The sequence below is a fragment of the Eumetopias jubatus genome, unplaced genomic scaffold, assembly GCF_037043125.1.
Source record: "Eumetopias jubatus isolate StellerSeaLion01/CBP00866 unplaced genomic scaffold, mEumJub1_p1.0 scaffold_7, whole genome shotgun sequence".
NCBI classification, from domain to species: Eukaryota; Metazoa; Chordata; class Mammalia; order Carnivora; family Otariidae; genus Eumetopias; species Eumetopias jubatus.
In genome coordinates, this window is record NW_028274813.1 from 46,323,892 (window position 1) to 46,349,774 (window position 25,883).

At 34.8% G+C, this 25,883-nt stretch overlaps 1 protein-coding gene across 1 annotated transcript in view; it reads left to right on the top strand.

Moving 5' to 3' along the window:
• TXNDC16 (thioredoxin domain containing 16) overlaps window positions 1-25,883 on the top strand; it is a 115,614-nt gene that overhangs the window by 62,785 nt on the left and 26,946 nt on the right. The window contains exons 10-18 of the mRNA XM_028099704.2: window positions 1,674-1,840; window positions 2,283-2,343; window positions 6,680-6,800; window positions 10,438-10,581; window positions 11,083-11,142; window positions 13,523-13,691; window positions 14,023-14,159; window positions 22,757-22,841; window positions 24,510-24,648. Coding sequence (XP_027955505.1) covers window positions 1,674-1,840; window positions 2,283-2,343; window positions 6,680-6,800; window positions 10,438-10,581; window positions 11,083-11,142; window positions 13,523-13,691; window positions 14,023-14,159; window positions 22,757-22,841; window positions 24,510-24,648 — 1,083 coding nt within the window. The remainder of the gene's footprint in view (window positions 1-1,673; window positions 1,841-2,282; window positions 2,344-6,679; window positions 6,801-10,437; window positions 10,582-11,082; window positions 11,143-13,522; window positions 13,692-14,022; window positions 14,160-22,756; window positions 22,842-24,509; window positions 24,649-25,883) is intronic.

Sequence of the window (25,883 nt, forward strand, 5' to 3'; positions counted from 1 at the left end):
CCATGGGTAAATATCAATTTTTCTCTAGAAACTTTGAGGATTAACAAAAATTCTCAATAATTGCAAAGCTTGCAAGAAAGCATCTTCCTGTGGTATCTACTTTTATCCACTATTTGGTTACTCAGTGGCTCTTTCAGTCTGGCAATTCATGTTCCTTCAGTCATGAGAAGCTTCTGTGTTTATTTCAGTGATGATTTCTTCCTTCTATTTTCTCCCTTTTCTCTTTCTGGGACTCCTAGTTGGACATTGGACCTCTTTAACCTGTCCTTCACCTTTATTACATTTTCTCCTATTTTCTATCTTTTGCTGTACTTACTTTCTGGCAGATGTGTTCAATTTTAACTTTTATTTTGTTACGGATGCAGTATCTTCCCATTACCTGCAGCTTATCGGTGGTGATTTTCTGAATCTGCTTCCTGAATAGTCTATGTTTTCTCCATGTTATCTGTTTTTTCAGGTTTCTATCTTTTATGTTAGAGGCTTCCCTCAGATCTGTGTTACTCCTTGGATATGTGTTTGTGATTTAGAATATGAACCTAAAAACCTGATTGGAAATTCTGGGACTGTAGTTGAGACTTGTTAATTCTGAGCTCTGTAGGGTGATTGGACCTGGACTGCTTTTTGGTGAACCCTAATGTCAGTATCCTCAGGCTTTTTCTTGGGCTTACAGTTCTCAGAAAAGGATCTTCCCTTCTGCCCAGAGGACAGAAGTCTGGCTGCTTTTATTCTGGGAACTGAGTGGGTAGGGAGTTGGGGGCGTCTTAGCATTTGGTTACTTAATCCCCCCACTTTTGGCATGGTATTCACACTCTGAGATTTTTCTGAAGTCCCCCCAGATTTCTTCTGGTGTGAGGGAGGAACAGTTGCCTAAACTCATGGAGTTGGGAGGGGAATCTCAGGATCTAACCCCTCCAAAGCTTTTACCTATTCCTCCTTATTTCAGAGCCTTCCTGCCGCTGCCCTCCAGTATTTCTGTCCTGGTTCCAGAGATACCAGGCACTGACAGGTCCTGCGCAGTTTTAGGGATGCTGCAGTTAAAATTGAATTGTTTCTTAGCTTTCTCTCTCATGGCTTACGGTTTTGCTTTGTTAGATTCTCCTAAGTCAGTTATTATTCTGTTCTTCAGCTTCCAGAAAAATGTTTGCCTTTTCTCTTTTCCTTTCTTCACATATATGTATGTTTATCTCCTTAAAAAAAATCTTCCTGCTATAGTTTTCCTGGGATTTCTGGAGGGAGTAAAATTAGATGTATATATTCAAACTGCTGTCCTAACTCAGATGTTCCTCACTGTTTTCTAATGTGTCATTAAATTCTTATACAAAAGAATTTATTCCTGTTATTCTGTTTCATTTGAAATATCTCTTTATCAGTACCACACTGTTTTATTAATTGTTTTTTAAAAATTTCTTTATAATATGCTTATTCCTTGTGGTTGTAATTTCATGTTTAACTCTTTGTAAATGTGTTTTATAATGCTTAAACTATATAGGTACATTGGGAGGATTAACCTTAGGAAATAATGAGGTCATTTCTGTTAATATTGGATTTATTTCACAGACTTGTATTTTTTTTTTTTACTCATGACTTTATTAATAAGAATTAGAGTTTAAATCCAAATGTTGGAACCCTCTTCTCACACAGTGAAGACCTTTTGTTCTTTTTTTAAAATGAAGACTGAAGTTGCTGAAGACCCTCAACAGGTTTCAACTGTTCATCTCCAACTAGGATTACCACTGGTTTTTATTGTTAGTCAGCAAGCGACGTATGAAGCTGATAGAAGGACTGCAGAATGGGTTGCTTGGCGTCTTCTGGGGAAAGCAGGAGTTCTACTCTTGTTAAGGTATCTTGAACATTAAATATTCACTGTATTTAGCAAAACACTAGAGTTTTTCTCTTTTTAAAATATGGTAATATATTCACTTGTAAATAAACTTAGATCTCTAGTAAATTCTAGTATTAGTAAATTCTAATAAATTTACTCTAGTAAATTCTAATAGAACCAGTTGCTAAGCTAAAGTCTGTACATTAATTATTAACTTGATTAAAATTTAGACCTTTAAACTTTGCTAAATGAAGATGAAGATGGAGACTGGAGCATCTAGTCTGTATTTATGTCTAAAATTTCTCAGACTTACTAAATTGTAATCTTTTTTCATAAATTGTTTTTATGTAAGAACTTAAAGTTCTTAGTGTAAGAACTTAAAGTTCTCTTTTATGTTGACATCCTGGATGACTATTCTTCAGATTAGCCATATAAAACATTTATTTCCATTTTGAAAAAGGGACTCTTTGGAAGTGGACATCCCTCAGCATGCTAATGTGGTCTTCAGAAGAGCAGAAGAGGTTAGTCATTTGATGTATTGCTCTACAATGTCTGCTTATTTAAAGAAAGTTAATACGTGTGGTCATAAAATAATATATGCTTATTACAGAAAAGAAATTCTGTAAATTGCCACTAGTCAAAGATTATTGCTGTTAACATTTTGGTGTTCTTTTTTTTTTTCCCATTTGTTAGTCTCTTTTCTCGTGTTCATATATATATATTTTATTTTATTTATTTTTTTTAAAGATTTTATTTATTTATTCATGAGATAGAGAGAGAGAAGCAGAGGGAGAAGCAGGCTCCCAAGGAGCAGGGAGCCTGATGCGGAACTCGATCCCAGGACCCTGGGATCATGACCTGAGCCGAAGGCAGACGCTTAACCATCTGAGCCACCCAGGCGCCCCATATATATATATATATTTTAAAGAAAATTAGGATCGTGCTATATATCCTACTTTTCATCTAAAATTATATTTAATTACTTGCTATTGTGCCATGATGCCTGCCTTTGTACCCTGTTTTGAATATCACTGGTTCTTTCCTTTGGCTAAATTTCTGGAGGTGAAGTTTGTCAAAGGAAATGGGGTTTTTTAAGGCTGTTAGAATACATTGTCAAATTGCCCTCCAGAAACCAGCAAGGTTTGGAATTCCTTGCTGCTCATACATCTTGCCACTACTGAACATTACCATCTTAAAAAAAAAATCTTCTCTATCGACAAAGTTCCTATTTTAATTTGCATATTTTTGATTACTGGTGATGTTGAACATTTTTAAAAGGCTTATTTCCCATTTATTTGCTTTTGTAAATTTCTGTTAATGTTCTTTTTTTCTTATATTTTTCTTAAAATTTTTCTTAATTATTGAGAACTCATTAATTCTGCACATTTCAAAATATTATATAAATATGCTAAACGATTGATGTGTTTTTGAACTGCCAGTTTTTTTTATTATGTTTATCACCATACATTACCTCATTAGTTTTTGATGTAGTGTTCCATGATTCATTGTTTGCGTATAACACCCAGTGCTCCATGCAGTACGTGCCCTCTTTAATACCCATCACCAGGCTAACCCATCCCCCCACCTCCTCCCCTCTAGAACCCTCAGTTTGTTTTTCAGAGTCCATCATCTCTCATGTGAACTGCCAGTTTTTAAAAACATTTTTTTTAAATTCACCTAAGTGATCTCTGCACCCAACATGGGGCTCAAACTCATGATCCTGAGATCAAGAATTGGGTGCTCTACTGACTGAGCCAGCCAGGGGCCCCTGAACTGCCAGACAATTTAAACTTAAATTCTCTTGCCTAGGACTATGGCATGAATACTGGGTCAAAGGTCAGAAGACTTGGATTCTGTTCCTTCTGGTTCTGGAACCAGATTAATGAATTAACTTCTCCAAGCTCAGTTTTCTCATTTGTGAACTATTCATAAAACCTTCCCTTCTAACTTACAAGAAATTTATAAGACAAAATAGGAAAATACTTTGAAAACTGTAGTATTGTTCAAATGTGTATTGTTCAAATGGGGCTAGTATGCTCTGCTTTTTGGCTAAGTCATGGAAAGAGTACTTTCTGAAGCTCTGAAGTTTTTGCCCTCATGGAGCTAATGTACTAGTGGCAGGAGACAAATACAAAACCAGTATAGCTAGAATGTCAGATGGTGTTAAGGACAATGGAAAAAAAAAATCAAGGTAAGGTGAGAGAGTAGTTTCGGAAGATCTCACTGATTAGTAACAATAAAGTAAAGGAATATGCCTGTGGATATGTGGGGAAAGAGTGTTTTAGGCTGAGAGGACGCACATGCAGAAGCCCTGAGGGGAAGAATTGTTTGTGTTTTAGCATAGTATTATGAGGAATAGTATTAATGCTTAGGATCTTTCTAAGTTTTTTTTTTAAGTTTTTTTTATTTGACAGAGAGAGACACAGCGAGAGAGGAACACAGCAGGGGGAGTGGGAGAGGGAGAAGCAGGCTTCCTGCCGAGCAGGGAGCCCCATGTGGGGCTCGATTCCAGGACCCTGGATCATGACCTGAGCTGAAGGCAGATGCTTAATGACTGAGCCACCCAGGTGCCCCAGTATCTAAGTTTTTAAAAGCCCTTTTTAGTTCCTTTCTTCAGTTTTTTTTTATATGAAATCAAACAAACTGAAAAGTAGAAAAATAGAATGAACAACCATATACTTACTACCTAGATTCAACAATTAATATTTTATATTTGCTTCACCTATAATTTTTTTCTAAAGCATTCCAGAGAATGTTAGCTATCATGACATTTACAGATTCGTAAATAGCCAGCATGAATCTCTAAAAATTACTGTTCTTCTTTGTACAATCACAATTTTATTATCACACTTAACAAAATTAACAGGAATTTGTTTTATCATAGCCTAATCTCATACCCAGTTCATATTCAAATTTTTTCATCTAAAATTATTTTCTATAGGTGTTTTTTATGAACCAAAATTTAGTTAAGGATTAACTAAATGAATTGCATTTGGTGTGTTTCTTAAATGTCTCGATGTCTTAAAACTCCCTCTCCTTCTCTCCCATGATAGTGCCTTTTAGATAAATGGGCCAGGTTTTCCATATTCTGGATTTGTCTGTTTCCTTTTGCTTTTGTCTGCCTTGCTCCTCTGTTCCCTTATGTTTTCTAAAAACTGGAAGTTAGATTGCCTAGCTCCATTAAACGTTTTGGGTAAGAATACTTAACAGTGCTGGCTTATTGGTATTTTATCTTATTCTAACATGGATGATATCTGGTTTTCTCACTTAATGATGCCACATTTGATTACTGAATTAAGGTGGAGACAGTTAATTCTCTCCATCATAAGATGCATTTCCCTTATCCAATTAGCAGATAAACTGTAGGTAGAAATGCAAAAAAAACCACAAGCGATACCAATACGCACCCCCTGAATGGCTAAAATTTTAAGAAGTAACAATTCCAAGTGTTTTTAAGAAGGTAGAGTTACAAGAACTTATTTGGAGTGAAAATTAGTACAATGAAAATTGGAAAAATATTTGGCAGTGCTTCCTGAAGCTGAGGCTATCTATATATATATCATGTGAATGAGCAATTTCACTCCTAAGCATTGCCCAACAGAAATGTGTATATACACGTGCACTAAAAGACAGCTATGGTAATGTTCATAGCAGTTAGTATTATAATGGTCCGAAGCTGGAAATAACACATGTCCATGAGCAATAGAATGGATAAACACATACATACATACGGTACATACTAGTATATTCATATAATGAATACATCATTGAAAAAGAATAAACTGCTTTTAAATGTAACATGGATAAACCTCACAAATAGTGTTGATCAAAAGAAGTGGTCACAAGAAGAGTACAAGCCGTATATAGTTCTATTATATAAATTCAAAAACTGGCAAAATTTATAGATGGTGATGAAAGTCAGAATAGTGGTTACCTTTGGGGGAGGGTAATGACAGGAAGCGGGAAGAAGATGGCCTCTCGGTGTGCTGGTAATGTTCTGTATCTTAACCTGTGTGGTGGTTATATAAGTGTTATCAGCTCTGTAAAAATTCATCAAACTATACACTTACAATTTGTGTTCTTTCCTGTGTGGATGTTGTATTTGAATAAAAAAGTTTACTACCACAATATGTAGGTATACTTCAAACAAATTTGGTTTGACTTTAATCACTCTATCTTTTAACTCCGTTATTATTTCCACAGAAGTAAAAAGTTGCTCACTTTGAATGTAATATTAAAAAGATGAATATGTGATATCAAAGTACAAACACACTTACAGTTATTTTATAGCTTTATTCTCATGTATAGTTACAGTCAGGAATGATTTACTGAAATAACCTAGTGGCCTAAAATTTCATGTTTTTAAGATGTGATAGTTGGGTATTAGTAAAAGAAATTATAACGGAATAATCTCAGTGGGCTAGATTTGGTATTCTTAAAATACCTGGCAACAGATTGTAGTTTTATTTTAGTGGAATTATTGTAGGATGAGATATTATTTTGAATATTTCTATGGAATATCAAAATAATTTTGATGGCCCTATTCGCAATTAAGTTTTATATTGAAGTGGGACATGCAGTTATGTGTGAAATGTTGCAGACTTCAGTGTAATGCAATTATGTCAAGCAAGTGAGACTCAGTTCTTTTTTGCCTTTTTTTTTTTCATTAGTACATACTATTTTATATAAAGTATGCTTTGGATACTTTTCATAATGATTATGGAATTTCCTTTTTTTGTCCTTTAAAACTGAAGTTCAAAGATTTAGTTTCATTTTAATATCAAACAAGTAAAACATTTTTATTAAAATGCTTTGGTATATTTTTAGTCATGATTTTAAAAATGAATGTATTTCTAGGGAGTGCCAGTGGAATTTTTGGTCTTACATGATGTTGATTTAATTATATCCTGTGTGGAAAGTAATATGCACATTGAAGAAATACAAGAAGACGAAGATGACATGGAAAGTCCAGATATGGGTAATACATTTTGTGATGCTCCTTTCCCCTCCACCCCCCATTCCTGCTCAGCACCCATGAGGTCAGTGAAATTTCAATGAATTAACTTTCTCATAGAATGTTTTGACATTCAAGACTATGAAAATACCTGGAGAAACCTATTTTGAATGACATTTTATCAAGTTGATTTGGTGGAAAAGGTAAGGATGCTGTATTTTGTTGAATGTGATACCTCTCATAGTTACATGCCAGGCTTCTAGCTTTCCACATCTGTGCCTTTATCTTCTAAATCAGTTCTTCCAGCCCTCCTGGTCTACTCCATGTTTAGAAATGACTCAGGAGTCACACAGGGTATTTTATTTTTATTTTTCCTATTAGGAAATGAAATTCTAATAAGTATTGTTGGATTTGTAGTTGTAAATAAATTTGATGACAGTTTGGGAGTAAACTTCAATAACATTTAAAACCTTTTTAACACATTATAGTTCTTTTTATTGTATTTATTGCTTATGTTTTTTAAGTATTCTATAGTTTCAAGGCTATTCTCCTACACATTATTTACTTTGGTTGAGTTAGCTGATGTCACCTTCACTTTGTAGATGAAGAATCTGTGTTTTAGCAGGATTAAGGGATCTACCCAAAGTCAAACAAATGGCATGTGGTAGAGCCTGGACCAGAACTTATTAAGCATTCTGACTTGAAATCTTATGTATTATCATTATTGTTACTGACACTTCTTCATAACATTAATCCTGTCCTGTAACTGCTCACTTGCTTTTCTCTCTTCTACGCTAGTGTATAATATCTCTAAAGCAGGGATTATGTCTCTTTCATTTTTGCATTGCATTTACTATATACTTGAATGTTTTACATAGTACTATTATGAGTGCCAAGAAGGGAGTAATTTACATATTCTTTTTGTGAGGTCCATTCATTATTTTGATCAGAATCGATATTATAAATTTAATAGGGGCTCTGAGATTTAATGGTTCCCAGTGACCAGTTTTTTGGTTTGAGCTATGTTCTAGCTCTTTTCTACTATGCAGAGGTTGGAACTGCTCATGGTTTAAGCCAGAGTTCTCTATAGCATTGTCATTACATAGACCTGTGTTCTGGTCTCTTCCTCCCAGCTCTGTTTTCTATCATCGTTCATAGATTCCATCCTCCAGTCAAGGGAATCGCCCCTGTGTCAGCTTAGTGAGATTCCTGTTCTCAGTGGGGGTTGCTTGTTTCAAGATTTCCTTGTTGCCACATCCCCTTAATTTGCCCTGTGGTGCGGCCTTCTCTTTCTTCTCTGCCTGTCTTCTCTCCCAGCCTAGTTCTAGGATTCCTTTTACAGCTTTCCCTTTTGTTTCTTGTTTTGTTGTGGGTTTTGTGTTGTTTTGTTTTGTTTTGGTCTTAACTTTCTACGTCTATAATCCATATTGGCCCATAATAGTGTATGTAGTCATGTCCATATACATAATCCCCCTACCTTGTTTTGTTCCCATTTGTATAGGAAAAATATACAGTATAGGGAAGAGTTTGTTACCATGTGAGAGCACAACACAAATAAAAATGTCCTTCAAAGGAAATGGGCACAGAATGAATCAGAGTAAAATGGACTAATTCTACAAAAGGATGATATGGAAAAAATATTACACATGTGTGGCTTAAAAGGACGTGTGTATATCTTGATGAATAGGTAAAAGATAGAGCTAAAGAGTGGATCAATTTAGAAGTGAGGGTAGCTTATTGAGAGAGAGAATAGGAAAGAGGGGAAAGCAAGTTTTGGAAGAAGAGGACCAGAATGGATGGGAAACAAGAAAGGACTGGAAGGAAAATGAAAATATGTGAATAAGAAGGAACAAATACAGTAAATAGGAAAATAGGCCTTTATTAATTTTGGTATTGGAGTTGAAACTTGTTAGTATCATAGAATGTGGTGTTTTAAAGTTCCTTTAAGTTAGTATAGTGCAACTCTTATGTTTCAGATTTGAACACTGAGGCCCATAGAGTTATGTGACCCACTAGAGTCACAAAGCTGAAACCTGTGGAGATGCACTGTAATTCAGATCTGGTATTTTATTTTATATATTAGAAATCAGATAAAAATAATACTTTCATTTTTAAATTGTCTTCCTCCATTCTTTTCTTTGTAATGTGTTATTATAAAGAATTATGAACTTAGCATAAAGTAGACAGGATAATAGAACAAATCTCCTGGTATCCATTACCTGGCCCCACCCAGCTACAATCAACCCATGGCTATCCTGTTCTAGTCACTGCTATTATTTTGTTGCAAATCCCAAATAGGTAGTTCCATCCAAAAAGATTTCCCTGTGTATTTCAGAAATATAAGGATTCTCCTTTTAAAATGAACATAATGAGCTCTGGGTGTTTTATGCAACTGATGAATCACTGAATTCTACCTCTGAAACTAATAATAGAATATATGTTAATTAAATTGAATTTAAATAAAAAATTTAAAAAATAAAAAATAAAATGAGCATAACTGGGGTGCCTGGGTGACTTAGTCCGTTAAGTGTCCAATTCTTGATTTTGGCTCAGGTCATGATCTCAGGGTCATGAGATCAAGTCCTATGTCGGGCTCCGTGCTGAGCATGAAACCTGTTTGGGATTGTCTCTCCTCCCCGCCAACCCAGGCTTGTGCTTGCTTGCTCACTCTCTCTTTCTCTCTAAAAAAAAAAACCAAAAAAAAAGAACCCCCAAAACCCCCCAAAAAACAAAAAAACAAAACCAAAAAAACCTCTCCAAACCCTCATAATTATTGCTATTATTACATCTCAAAAACTAACAGTACTCTTTAATATTATCAGTGTTTGCATTTCCATTTGCATGCTCCTTCATGCCACTGTGCCTTTGCACATGCTATTCCCTTTGCTCTGTATGCCTCCACTGCCTTCCTTCACTGCCTACCTAAGTTTCATTTTCTTTTAATATTCAGCTAGTGTGAACTCTTCTAGGAAACTTTAATTGTCTCTCTAATCAAGTCAGATGTCCCTTCAGTGTTACCATATAATCTGTACAGACTTCCAACAGAATATTTACAAATGCAAAAAAAATTTTTTTTTAACCCCATACATGGATGGATGGATGGATAAATGGATGGGTCCACTGGTTGGTTAGTTGGTCTAAGTTAACGATAGGTTTTTACATATTCAGAATCCACATAACTTGATGTACTTAGAATAAAATCTAAAATTCTTGGCTCATATGGCTCTTTATGATCTAGCTATTGCCTAGTCTAGAGTTTTGTCATGCCATTTACTCCTTCATTGCATCTTGTTTTAGCCAAATTTGCCTGCCTTCAGTACGTAGTATATGCTAAGCTCTTTTATATCTTAGAGACTTTGTATATGTTTTTCTTTTTGCCTAAGACATTTTTTTTTTTAAATTTTGGATTCTCTAGCTGGAAGGCTTTGGCTCTCCCAATCTAAATTTCCCTATTACAATCTCTCATGTACCATTTTCTTTCCTTAAACTGACATAATTTATAACTATGTGTTTATTCAGTGATGAGTTTATTGTCTGACTTTTCTGTAAATAGGAGCTCCATGTGGTCAGGGACTGTGTCCATCACAGTGGTTGTCATACAGTGGAATTTGTATTTATATAAGTTATATATTTATATACACATTATTTTTGAACATTTTAGATATTCAAGATGATGAAGTGGCAGAAACTGTTTACAGAGATAGGAAGAGACGGTTACCTTTGGAACTCACGGTAGAACTAACAGAAGAGACGTTTAATGCGACAGTAGTGGCTTCTGATAGCATAGTGCTTTTCTATGCTGGTTGTGAGTATGAGCCTTTAGAGGAGGGACTATTACGTATTAGAGGATTTAAAGTTGGTGGATTTTATTTTTGCATTCTGTATATTGCATGTGGTAGAATGACATAGCTTTTGCACTGTCCCAAGTAGACTGCATATATTGAAAGATTTACTAATTTACTAATTTAGAAAAGTTATTAATTCAAGCTAATGTTTTTCATATATTAACAGTTCTTTTTTAAAAATATGTTAACAATTCTTAGGAATCTATAGGACATATATTGCTTTTGCCTTCAAATAATAGCCCTTCAACTATATCCCTTGCAGTCTGAGTGCAGAAAATTAGTTGCATTTAGAATCCTCTTGAATGTTTGCACAATATTGAGTACTGTATATTAAAATATTTCTTATGAGGAATAACAATTTTAGGAAACCCTATAAATCTATATGTTTGTTAATGTATAGGTATGGATGCTTTGGAGATGTGCATATTACAATATCTGTTGAATTTTTTATTTTAATGTAGGGCAAGCAGTATCCATGGCATTTCTGCAATCCTATATAGATTTGGCAATTAAATTGAAAGGTATGTAATATGGTATGCATGCTTATTTTCTTGATTCTAAGCTATTTGTAAAGCCATATCATACTAAAGATGAAGAAAACCACAGAAAATTTCACGTTATTATATTTGTGTCTCCAACTTTATGTTAATGAACCATGAGTTTCAGAAATGCTCAGAAGCATTCATCTTGGTTCTTTTCATGGAACTGTCTTCGGTAGAAAGTAGAGAGCCTATGTATAAAGTACTTATGGCCCTGCAGTTAATCCAGTAATCTTTTTGGCTGAATTCATTCAGCAAACATTTATTGAGTGCCTACTCTGAGCTAGTTACTATTAAATATTATTAAATAAATACTAAATACACTTAAACAAAAATGTGACAGATAAGACCCAGTCTCACAGTCTAACCAAAGATCTAAGATCTCAGTGTTCTTAAAGCTATCCAGTTAGCTCCTTATGGATTGGGATATTTCTTAATAGCCAAGATCTTTTAACTGTTCTATGAAAACCTGATCCAGGGGTAGGTAAATAATCCAAGGAATAGACTTGAACTCAAAATATCTATGCCATCATTCTAGCAAAGACGTATGGAGAGGTAGGGAGGCACGTTAGTAAGAGAGAGATAGGGCTGAATTAGGATAATGTTTTATAATCATTTGAATAAGACAGAATGTATCATGCTTCGTATCTGTAATACAATTTTCTCCTACTGTTTTTCTTGTTTTTTCTTAGCTATTCCAGTTAAATGGGCTTATTCTTTTAGCTACTTTAGGAATGTATCCACCATTTAGTTTTTTAGGTTCTTTAAATTTTTAGTAAGTTCTTTATGGGTAGGTAGCGTACCTTATACTTAGCTCACTGGACTTGGCATATTGCCTTACATCGTAGAATATTTGGTATTTAATAATCGTTGAATAAATGAATAAGCTAATAAGGTAGAGTTTAGTGGAAAATGTCTACTAGTGTACAACTTATTTATATACTAGGGACTTTTGTGAACTTAAATTAATTCCGGAAAGTCAATCCTAAATATAACATGTTCTATGGTAATAAAAACATCAGAGATTTTAAAACTTTTCCTCAGTTCATTTCTCAACCACATTTTATCCAACTTTTGATTACTTTATTACCCGAATGAAGAGGTGATTAAGTCTACAGATAATGTGATTACCTAATATATATATATTTTTTAAGATTTTTATTTATTTATTTGACAGAGAGAAACACAGTGAGAGAGGGAACACAAGCAGGGGGAGAGAGAAGCAGGCTCCCTGTGGAACAGGGAGCCTGATGCGGGGCCCAATCCCAGGACCCTGGGATCATGACCCAAGCCGAAGGCAGACGTCCAATGACTGAGCCACCCAGGCGCCCCACCTAATATTTAAAAAAAAAAAAAAAAATCAAATCCTGTTACTCTCGTTCAGATTCTCCTTTATAGTTGCAATCTATGGAAAGATTTAAGTTTCTTCTTTCAGGTTCCCCAGTCTCATTGGCAAAAAATTAGAAGAAAGAAAAAGGAAGGGGGGAAATATAAACCATAATGAAGGAATAATTGGATAATGTCCCTGAATAATAGAATTATCCCCCCACCGATCCCATTTGTCAATACCGTATGAAAATGGAAACAGATTCCCTTACATTCTTCTCTATTAATGATTGAATAAAGAGGCTCCCTGGCCCCTCAATTCAAGGACTCTGAGTTGTATGTGTTTGTAGAATAAAAAAGCAGATAACCAACCCAAGACTTGATTTCCTTTTTCATTTAGGATGTTCTTTATGAGTGACAATCCTTTTAGTAATTAGATAATCAGATAAAGGGACTGTTTCAGAAGTTCAGGGGGCTTAATATAGAAATGCATAGTATAGGTAACTATTTTGTGTCTACATTGAAGCCCATACTATAACTTTGTAAATTGGGAGAATACTGTAATGCTTCGGGCATTTAGTCCTATAACCTTTCACATTGACTTTATGGAAAAAAAGCCACTTTTCATCTAAGACGATGAAGAATATTTTATACTCAGTCACAAGGTGGCAGCAAATACCTACCTAGTACCTAGTTAGCTGTAGCTAAGAGAATTTTTTTTTTTAATCTTTAAATTAGGAACACCTTTGGAAATTCCTGCATTGATAAAGTATAGGGGATGCAATACTACAGGCATCTTAGACTCTACTGGCAGACGAGCACGCAAAAGGGACCCACAAATTGAGCAGCAAAGGAGGTGGGGGAAATGAGCCAATTGGGGAGGGGGTTGCAAAAATCAAGGGAAGAGAGTGTCCAGTGGAAGCAGTTCGTGCTCATGAGAGGTTAAAATAAGAATGGGTTGTAAAAATATTGTCAAGTCTACACAACTGAGTTTTCTACATTAATATTTATAAAGTGTGCATTTCTTGTTGTTTAGGCACATCCAATATGCTGCTTACTAGAGTGAACTGTGCAGATTGGTCTGATTTATGTACTAAGCAAAATGTTACTGAATTTCCTGTTGTAAAGATGTATAAGGAAGGCAAGAGCCCAGTGTCTTACCCTGGAATGTTAGGAACTGAAGATCTCCTAAAATTTATCCAGCTGTAAGTATTCAGCTTCTCCCTAAGACTTAAATTTTGGGGTCTACAAACCTTCTAATTCCAATACTTTGTTGACACAGTTTGAATAGGTTAAGGAGTAATGAATTGAAATCACAGGATAAGGTGAAGAGAGCTTATTCCTTCACTTTGGGGGAGATAGAAATTGTGTTTAATGAGGGGTTTTTTTTTATTAGACTGGTATTTAGTTGTCTTTATTTTGTCAGATATCCTGTGGAATACAGTATTTGCCCATGTTAGAAGTATGTTTTATTTTTTTGCAAGCTGAAAAGTATCTTTAAAAATTAATTTTGAATATAGTTGTATATTCATTCAGCAACAGGATTTCATGCCCAGTGAACATAACATCTGTCCAAGAAGCCGAAGAATATTTAAGTGGGGAATTATATAAAGACCTGATCTCCTACTCTAGTGTGTCGGTGCTAGGACTATTTAGCCCAAACATGACAACAGGTAAGTAGTTAGGTAATAGTTAAAACTTGATTTTTTAAAAATGAATTAACATCTGTTTCAGTTATAGAGAACTCAAATTATAGAATTTTGAAAATAGAGAAATTTGAAGGAAAAAATCTAAGATTATTTAGTTGTTAAATTTTGATATAATTCCTTCCCTCTTTTTTCTGTGCACCTATGTATTGCATATTTATATATATTTTAATGTGATTGGGCTAGTACTGTGTATCTAGGTTAGTATCTTGCTGTTTTTATTTAATATTGCGTGGGTGCATTTTTTCCCTGTGATTAATATTCTTCAAAATCATCATGGCTGTATATTTGGATGCATATACCATAATTTATTTAACTGTTTACCAACAAATAACATCTCTTGTTTCCCTTTTTTCTTTTTGCTATAAAGAATATTTTTATTTATGTGTCGTTGTGTGGGATTTAGGTGATTTAATGGGTATAGATTCCCAATAGGATAACTTTATATTTTCTATAAACTGTGTGTTATATGTTACTTATTTTTAAAAATGGGGTTTTAGTGCTTGTCTAATGAATTACTATGAGATTTTTATGTATTAAGGATATTAAGTTCTTGTCATTTTGTTTCAGTTATTTTCCCCCAGTTTGGTTGTTAGCTTTAATAATTTTATATCTAGCAGTTTAAAATTTGTTTTCAAATGTATTGATTTTGAGATTTATCCACTGATTTCAGTTATACAAAATCTCTATTGTCCTTATCAGTTAATATTCACTTGTATTTTCTTCTTGCTTTAATTTATATTTTCTTACACTAATTTATAGTGTTCTTGCTTTGAATATTTTTTTTTAAAACTGTGATAAAATACATGTAACACAATTTACCATCTTAACCGTTTCAGCATATAGTTTGCTAGTGTCAAGTATATTTATGTTTTTGTGCTGCTAATCTCCAGAACTTTTTCATGTTTCAAAACTGAAACTCTGTGGGGTGCCTGGGTGGCTCAGTTGGTTAAGCCACTGCCTTCGGCTCAGGTCAGGATCCTGTAGTCCCGGGATCGAGTCCTGCATCACGCTCCCTGCTTGGCAGGGAGTCTGCTTCTCCCTCTGACCCTCTTCCCTCTCGTGCTCTCTATCTCTCATTCTCTCTCTCTCAAATAAATAAAATCTTTAAAAAAAAAACAAAACTGAAACTCTGTATCTGTTAAACAGCTATTTCCCTGTTTCCCTAGCCCCTGGAAGCCTCAATTCTACTTTGTATCTCTATGAGTTTGACTACTCTAGCTACCTCCTATAAGTGGAATCATACAATATTTGTCTTTTATTGGCCGGCTTATTTCACTTAGCACAATGTCCTCAAGGTTCATCCATGTTGTATCATGTGTCAGAATTTCCTTCCTTTTAGGGGCCTCTGGGTGGCACAGTTGGTTAAGCATCTGACTCTTGGTTTCAGTTCAGGTCCTGATCTCAGGGTCTTGAGATCTGGCTCTGAGCTCAGAGAGGCATCTTCCCAAGTTTCTTTCTCTCTCTCCCTCTGCCCTTCCCTGCACTCGTTCTCATGCTCTCTCTAAAATCAATCAATAAATCTTAAAAAAATGGAATTTCCTTCCTTTTATTTTTTTAAATTTTATTTTATTATGTTATGTTAGTCACCACATTACATTATTAGTTTTTGATGTAGTGTTCCATGATTCATTGTTTGTGAATAACACCCAGTGCTCAATTCAATACAAGGCTAAATAATATTACATTGTATGTGTGTAACATTTATCCATTCATCTGTTGATGGACACTTGGGTTGTTTTCACCTCTTGGCTATTGTGCGTAATGCTTCTGTGAACATGGGTGTACAAATGTCTCTTCAGGACCCTGCTTTCAGTTCTTTTGGATGTATACCCAGAAGTGGAATTGCTGGGCCATCTAATGGTCCTATTTTTAATTTTTTGAAGAACCACCATACTGTTTTCCCTAGTGGCTGTATCATTTTATATTCCCACCTATAGGATACAAGGGTTCTGATTTCTCCACATCCTCACAAACACTTGTTATTTTCTGCTTTTTTGATAGTAGCCATCCTAATGGGTGTGAAGTTTTGATTTGATCATGGTTTTGATTTTCACTTTCCTAATAAGTAGCAATATTGAGCATCTTTTTATGTGCTTCTTGGCCACTTGTGTATCTTCTTTGGAGAAATGTCTATTCAAGTCCTATGCTCAGTTTTAAATCAGGTTGTTGAGTTGCAAAAAAAAAAAAAAAAAAAGGAATTCTTTATTCTGGAAATTAACCCTTTATCATATATATGAATTGCATATATTTTCTTCTGTCCCATAGGATACCTTTCTACTCTGTTGATTGTGTTCTTTGATTTTTTTTTTCTTTTTTAAGTCTTTAACTATTTAGATATTTTTGTGCATGGTATGAGGTTAGGGGCCAACTTTATTTTGTCTGAATAGTTAACAGTTGTCCTTTTTTTTCCTCTCTTTTTTTGATTCCACCATCACCATATTAAATCCATGTCTGTGTGTGTGTGTGTGTGTGTGTATGTATAATCTGTTTAAACATTTTGTTTTATTCACTTTTTTTTCCAAAAGATTTTATTTATTTCTTTGACAGAGAGAGTTAGCAAGAGCAGGAACACAAGCAGGGGGAGTGGAAGAGGGAGAAGCAGGCTTCCCGCAGAGCTGGACTCGATCCCAGGACCCTGGGATCATGACCTGAGCCGAAGGCAGACGCTTAACAACTGAGCCACCTAGGCACCCCTGTTTTATTCACTTTTATCTCCCTGTCAATCCTAATCTATTCTTTTTTTTTTTTTAAGATTTATTTATTTATTTGAGAGAGAGCGTGCAAGCAGGGGGAGGGGCAGAGGAAGAGAGAAACAAGCAGACTCTGCACTGAGCAGGGAGCCCGATGTGGGGCTCGATTCTAGGACCCTGAGCTCATGACCTGAGCTGAAATCAAGAGTCAGATGCTTAACCAACTGAGCCACCCAGGCACCCCTCTAATCTATTAGTTTTATAATACATGTTGAATATATAATTAGGTCAACTCTCTTGTCTTTTATAAATTTTTTTTTTATCTTTTTTGCCTTTTAGCTCTTCCAGGTGGACTTTAATCATTTATACATATTGTCTAAACTTATTTGTATTTCTCTTGCTTGTTTTATGCTCCACTAGTATTTCTTTAGTCTACATGGAGTATGCGTCTTTTGGTTTTATTTTCCCCAGAGCCAGAGAAGATGTTCTTTAAAAAAAAACAAACAAAAATATTTGAATCCATAAAATTAAAGACCATTTTTAATGATTTTGAGAGACTATGGACTCCAGGAAACAAACTGAGGGTTTCAGAGGGGCGTGGGGTGGGGTGGGGGATGGGTTAGCCCGGTGATGGGTATTAAGGAGGGCACGTATTGAATGGAGCCTGGGTGTTATATGCAAACAATGAATCATGGAACACTACATCAAAAGCTAATGAAGTACTGTATGGTGACTAACATAACGTAATAAAAATAATAAAATTTTAACACATTTTTTTGAAAACAAAAACAGAAAAAATGATTTTGACTCCTATAGAAGATGAGGATGCTTTTAATTTCTTCTGTCATCTTTTTCTGTATATGGATCCCTATAGTCTCATATTATAGACTCAGATTATCATTATTGCTGAACTTTAATATTTTTGCATTATATATTTCTCTTTCAAAAATTTTTTGCACTTTTGCAACATTTTATTATGAAAATTTTCAATCATAAAGCAAAGTTGAAAGATTTTATAATGAACATCCATATACCTACCATCTAGATTCTACTATTAACATTTAACTTGTACTTGATTTAGCACATACTTGTGCATCTGTCCATCCTTCCACCCATCAATTCATTCATCTTATTTTTGGTGCATTTCATATTAATGTTTTTTCATTCAGCTTTGATACAGTGCTTATAGCAATTAATTTTACTTTGTTAGTTTTACATAGCATCATATAGTGTTCTTTTAATATCATAGCTTCTCTATTTTTAGACTGTTTTTTTCTAGCTTCATAGGAATGCCTTTCAGTAAGTTGTAAAGGAAGGATACATAGAGGTTTTTTTTCTAACCAGTACTATTGCTTAGAATGTTATTCTCTTGCCTTTGCATATGGATGGCTTCTTGAATTGACTGTGTAACACAACCTTTAATGTTTTTTTCGTCACATGTTAGCTGTTTGCATTTATCTAGCAAACCTGCCCCCTTACTTTTCTTTCATTTAAGATGAATTTCAAATTCTGAATAAAATTTTTTAAGGATATTTTTCTGAGAAGAGTATCCCCATATCTAGCATCATATCTCCAGATAGCGGATACTGTTCACTAGTTAATTAAATTTTGCTTTCTACAAATTTCTGTCTAATAATTGTTTCCCTCTATGTTGTCTAAGCCAAAATAACTTGAAAGAAATAATAAGAATGTGAATGTGTGTTCTGTGGCTTCCCATCTTAGAAGGCAAAATCATAGAGGGGATCGCTTTTTCATTTGTATTCTCTTTATAAAAAATTGTGAAGTGAATGAGTCTGTGGTTTACTCCTTTGTCTTTGCCTTTCTAATGTTTTTGCTTCTACCCATTGACTTTGTCTTCAATCTACCTCAGGTGCCTGGTGCCCTGAGGTTGTCTATTATTTACTCAGGGCTTCCTTCCAAAAAGAATTAAGGTCTTCAGATAGTAAAAAGTACAAATACAGTAAAATCATTAAAACAAGAATAAGAGTTAAGCTGTAAAAAGGGATAATTGTGTAGAATATTTAGAAAACACTGCGGTTGGTCATAAAACTTAACCTTAAGCAATCTGGCAGCAATCGGAAATGAAAATGAAATTTTTGCCATCTTATCATCATTATATAATAAATGGCAATATAAAAGTTAGGATGCTGACTCATCCACAGAAAAAACTTTTCCCTGATTGTAAATGCTGAGAGGGATTTTTCATATTTTTTTATATAAGAGATATAGGGAACAGTGTACTTTATGATAGTTCCATACAAATGATAAGATTTACACATAATTATCTCTTAACAAAAGTCAAAAGTATAGGGGCACCTGGGTGGCTTGTTAAATGTCTGGTTAAGTGTCTTGATTTTGGCTCAGGTCATGATCTCAGGGTTGTGAGATAGAGCCCTGAGTGGGGCTCTGCGCTCAGCAGGGAGTCTGCTTGAGTTTCTCTCCCACTTCCTTCCCCTCTACCCCTCCCCCCACTCACGTGCACACGCACACGCTCTCTCCCTCCCAGATGAATAAATCTTTAAAAAATAAGTCAAAAGTATAATGTTAAATGACATAGAGATTGTTCTGGCATGCCAGAATGATGTAATCTGGATAGGATGCTTTTTTGTTATTTCACTAGATTGATTGATCTCAGACTTTTCAGTCAGGTATTAGATTCTCTTCTTTTTTGTTTTTGTTTGTTTTTTGCAGATATTCATGTGATAGTTACTGGACTTTCAATGTCTATTGAATGAGAAAATGTATAACAATAAAAGGCTATTATGAATTCAGTAACATTTTTATTTACATGTGTATTTTATTCATAAGAGCTAACTACTAACATTTACCAAGCACTTATTTTATATCAGATACTGATTTATTGTTCGTGTAGATTCTAATGATTTACAGATTAATGTGGATTCCACGAGGGCTGAAATGTCTCCTTTGTCCAGTGTTGTATCTGGCAGGTCTCTTTACTTGAAAGATACTTTATTAATTACAAAGGGGAAAAAAAGGTATCTTGTGGGAATAGAATTTAAAGCTCTGTAAATGTCCTGTTTCTCATTATACTTTTGCATTCCAGTTTTAGAATCCATTGCTTGAAAGAGCTATAACTATGATGGTTGCCAAGTGGAAAATTTCTGACTCCCTACCTATTCCTTCTATATACATACTAATATAGTTCACATACTACTGTACGACCCTTTCCTTTTCATTTGTTTTTCAGTATAGATGCCTGAGTCCTTAATTTTATTCAGTGGGTTATAATTGGTTGCTGTCATGCCCCTTCAGTCTGACTCTTGTGTCCTTTTGACATATCTCCATCATTCTTTGGGTATGTCCTTTTGGCACAAAATGTTCCTAGTCCCATTCCTGGAATCAGCCATTTCTCAACCAAGAGTCTAGGTTCCTTTTAGTGGGACATTGAATTTAGAAACCAAAATCTAGTGCCTGGCGTGTTCTTGCTTCTCAACTTTTGTTGGTAGAGCTAAAAAATAGATGTATGTGTAGTATGTGTATATATGTCTATAAATGTAACATGTGATAGTGGGGGAAAAGCAGTATTGCTAAATTATTCATTTTATGCAATTAAAACATGTTTATAGTTACACAACTAAGTATTGGAGGTCACCATTAATATTACATCCCAAATATATTGTGATATAAGAATCCTTTTATTTAGATTAACTGATTATTTTCTTATACTTGGGGTTGCAATATATTCTGAAATATGTGTAGTTTTCACCAAGGAGGAGAGTGTGTCTGGTTTTAAATGTTCAGAGAAAAATTGAGTCTGGTTTAGTGGAAATGGTTATGTATCTAAGGTCTACAGTTTTTATTTATTTAGTTAGTTTTTGAGGTCTACAGTTTTAAATGCTTCTGTTGCACAAGTAACAAGGTATATGAACAAGTGGATTTATGAAGAGCCTTTTAAAAAACATATTCATGTGGCTCAGTTGGTTAAGTGTCTGCCTTTGGCTCAGGTCATGATCTTGGGGTCCTGGGATTGAACCCCACATCGGGCTCCCTCTCAGCGGGGAGCCTGCTTCTCCCTTTCCCTCTGCTCCTCTCCCCCACTTGTGCATCTCTTTTTCTCGAATAAATAAGTAAAATCTTTTAAAAAAAGGAAACATATGAGGAGAGAGGCTTCTATATGAGGGAATTCTATGGAAATAGTGTAATTTTCCACTGTTACTTGAAAAGAAGCTGAAACAGAGTCCATTATGTCATTGCTTTAGATAATGATCATCAATTACTAACCAGAATTTAGTTCTGTTTTTAGAAATGAAAATATAGGCACTCAGTCCTAATTGTTTACTCTTCTTCTCTCTCTCTTTTTTTTTTTTTTTTTTGAGGGGGCAGGCAGAGAAGGAGAGGGAGAGAGAATCCTAAGCAGACTCCATGCCCAGTGCTGAACCTGATGCAGGGCTTAATCTCACAACTCTGAGATCATGACCTGGCCTGAAATCAAGTTAGATGCTTAACCGACTGAGCCACCCAGGCATTCCTTTGTTTACTTTTCTTATGAATCTTTACTACTTTGGTGTAACACAGGCCGAAGAAAACATTTTCATGGAGTAATAGTTTCTCATTAAATTCAAGGTTATAAATGAGCTCTCAATGCTGCCTCCTGGCTGACTGTGCCACTAGTGTTTCTTAATCTTGTGGAAAGTATGCATCCTTTTTAAAGAACAAAACTTGTGGTTACCAGACGGTAACAGTGCTGATACTCACACCGTGAATACAGTACTGACTGCTTAGGTACAGATCTCTTGGGTTCAACGTGTCCAGAGTACTAGATGCTTTATGACTCAATTCTTCCATCATCGGTTTTCTGTTTGAACTGCCATGAACCTTCCATGCAGTGAGCTGAGTTATCGTTTGGCCTTCACTTGGCAAGAATACATCATTTTTTTTTAAAAGATTTTATCTGTTTATTTGACAGAGAGAGATAGCGAAAGCAGGAACCCAAGCAGGGGAGAGTGGGAGAGGGAGAAGCAGGCCTCCTGCCAAGCAGGGAGCCCAATGCAGTGCTCGATCCCAGGACCCTGGGATCATGACCTGATCCGAATGCAAATGCTTAGCGACTAAGCCACCCAGGCGCCCCAAGAATACATCATTTATATAAGTTTACCTCTGTTCTTTTCTCATTAATCTATGACTATTTAATTCAGACTTGCTTCTTGGTTATAAAATACTCATTAACATGATCCAGAATATACTGTTATTTATGGAAATGTATTCGGAAAGCTACTGAAATAATTTTTTAATATCTGTATCCTAACAAATGAAAAAAGACTGATACACAAATTAATCAAAGTTCAAAAGTAACAAAAACACATTACAGAAAATATGGGATATATAAAAAGACACAAATCCCTCATAATTGCTGAATCCTAACACAGATACTGTTAAAGGACTAGAATTTCTAGCCTTCTATTTTTTTCTGTGCATATAGGCACTTCTAGATTTTGTGATGATAATGTGTGCATCATTTCACATACTGCTTCTCTTTCCAGGCTATATATAAGATAGCTGTTTCCATTACTTTAGGAGTAGATTAAAAAGCAACAAATATTTATTCAGTAACTCTGTTGAGTTACTGATTAGATGTGCTATGATTAGAGTGCTATAAATTTGATAAATCACATTTAGAGTACATTTGTTTAGGGAACCATAATTACATTATATCAATTTACATTTCTGTAGTAATCAAAGGTCATAAGAAGAACACAGATTTACTTTAGAACTGCTAAGTTATATGAGGTCTACCTGTAAATATTTGTCTTAATAATTAATAATAAATTACAACCGTTTATAAATCTGTCAGTTGAATAGCACACATAATTTTAAAGGTTTCAGATTTTTGTCTTGTCTATGTATTTATAGCAAAAGAAGATTTCGCTGAAGCAGGAAACTACCTAAAAGGATGTGTTATCACTGGAATTTATTCTGAAGATGATGTTTTGATACTGTAAGTTTGTTGGTATTCTAATTTTAGAGAGGAAGAAGTTTGCAAAATAATATATTGTCTTTACACAGTTGATGAAGGAAAATAGGTCAGCAATATAACTAAATTTTTAATTTTCTTCAAAAAAGATCTGGGAAGTACCACCTGGCTATTTAGAATTTTTAGATACTCTTTTGCTTTAGGCTAGAGTTCCCAAAGGGACAACCTTGGATTCATACTATTTCATCTTCCTATAAAAAATTTCCTCTTTGGTTTCTATTACCTGCAGTTTTGGTTCTTTGAAATTATCAAAGTTTTTTGGGGAATTTTACATCTTGAGTGTCTGGGTTTTGATTTGCCACCAAGGTATATATAAAAATCAGAATTTTCTCATATTTCTACCAGAGTTTTAGGTGATATAACTATACCTGACAGTTCTACCCAATTTTGTTATTGCAAACATATACTAAATCGGTGCTTTTTTCACCCACATTAGTTGCTTTATTTGTAGAATGTAGGACTCTTGTGAACTACCAGATAGTTGCTTCAGAATGAAGGACTGAACTGAAAATTTGGAGATTATTAATGCATACACAATACATACAGTAATACATGTACATCACATTCTGCATTAATGGCTTATTTTCAGGTGCAAGTGGAGTTGGTAAGTCCCAATAATTTGTCTCGCTTACCTCCTGACTGTAATATTCCTAATTGTGATTTCTGAGCTTACATCTTGCATCCTGAACACTGATGACATATGCTCTTTATGATTAAGCTTCATTTCTATCCATGAAATCATACTGAACTCCAGATCTTTAGAAAATATGAGACCTGTTCACCTGACACATGGACAGTCACCCACTATTTTCTACTCTGCTGTCATGGTGCATTTAGCTGTGGTCACCTAATCAACTGAGAGAGTCTTTCAGGTAATTTGAAGACTGGACCCTCTACTAATGCTTTTAGTATTATAACATCTATACTTTGTTTTAGCATCAGTTGAGATTTTACATGATATAAATGTGACTACCTCACGGGTCATTTCACACCAAGCATTTTTTTTTCTATTTAATTTAGTGATTTCCCTTTCTCATTAGCATAAGTAGTGGTAAGAAGGAGCAGATTTGGGCTCGGTTACAGTGGAGAGAGCATAGACTTTTTATCTGGGGCACCTTGGTTTGAATCCTATCTCTGCCATTTATCACTCTCTGAGTCCTGGTTTCCTCCTCTATCAAATGCAGGTGATAGTGGCCTTATTATAGGGCCATTCTGAGGGTTACATAAAAATGAATGTACCTGAAAGAGTGCCTGGAAAATGGTAGGTTTCTAGTAAAGACTTTTCTCCTTGCTCAGCAGTATGGTGAGCAGTCCAAAAGGGTTGAGAGCCATGCAGTATGTTCCTAATCCTGTTTAGACATTTTCTTGATGGGTAAGTTGTCTAGAGGAAAAAAAAATCTGGCTATATTATTTTCTGTTGCTTTCTTTTAATTTAGGTTGTCAAGGCTCCTGAACTTCTTCAGATAGCCTTACACAGAAGATAAGTTTGCTGGGAAATTGAGTTCATTTTTTTCTTTAGTGGTAGGGCTTCCCCATTTGCTACTTCCCACTCTGACCGCTGGGGCTAATTGTTTATGTTTTTGATGACTTGCTGTATTTTATTGGAAATCTTAATACTGCGTTTCTCCATAGGTCAAATAAATACGCTGCAACCCTTCCTGCCCTGCTGCTGGCCAGACACAAAGAAGGCAAAATAGAGAGCATTCCATTAGCTAACTCCCCTGCACAAGACATAGTTCAAATAATAACAGATGCATTACTGGAAATATTTGTGAGTATATTTTATAATAAGGATGTTATTTAAAATAAAATCTAGACCAGTTAAAAATAGTCTGTTTTAATATGCCATTTTCCAGCTTTTGTTGGCACAGGGCATGATGTTTTGTGAGCTGAAGATTCATTGGGTTGCTCTGTTTCATTGTTCACTCATGCATACAGCTTCTCCAGTCCACTGCCAAAAGTTTACAGGTCTTTGAATTATTTTTACTGCTGAGACTAGTGTAGCTGATGGCCAGTTGAAGGAAGTACTTAATCTAGGCTGAAATTTGGTATATATATTAAAGCACATGGATTTTGGAGAGTCAGGCTACCCAGCTTCAGATCCTTGCTTGATTCCTTACTGGCTCTTAACCTCTCTCTGCCTCACGTTCCACATGTGTAAAATGCAGGTGGTCATAGCACCTGCTGCAGAGACTTAATTGTGAAGACTAAGACATCTGTATGGTGTTCTGTGTCATATTTGGCCCGTGGTGAGCATTCAACAAATGTTAGCTAGTATTCTTACTTACACAGTTTTGGGACAAAATAGTGTCTTATGAAAAGCCTTTTCCACTGCTTCCTTTGAAAATAGTGAATTCAAGGGCATAACAGTTGTAACCTGCATTTCTCAATTTCAGTTGTTTTTGTATTTATATTAAACATAGCTAGAATATTGTAAATTTATCCTTTTCTGCATTTCTAAAGTGACATAAGAAGCATTATTATCAGCTATAAATACTAAATGAATATCCTCCTGTTGTTATGTTTCTTGCCATGATAGTCTAAATAACATTACATTTTAGGCTCAGAATAATGGCTGTAGTCTTTATTAAATCTTTTTGTGACCTTGGTTCTGTTCCCTCCCTTCTTCCCATTAAAGTTACAGGCTGTAATTAAAATCAAATCATTAATATTTTCAGGATGTAGTTTTCCAAATTATTGAGGTAACATTTTTGTATTTAATGACATGTTATTAAATGAATATTTCCTTAACCATATACATAGTGTAATATTTTTGGAATTATTATAAGCCTTTACCTTCCTTTTCCCAGATAATACAGAGAACTATTAAAGCGAAGAAAATTGGAATCAACCATATCCTCTTTGACCAAATTTAAATTGGGGGAAATATTTTCTCAAACATAAAAAAAAAAATTCCATGTGTAGCTTTGTGATTGTCTTTTTATATAAGGGGTATTTCCATCAAGAAATGAAGATATACATACTGTTTTTTTAAATATCTATATA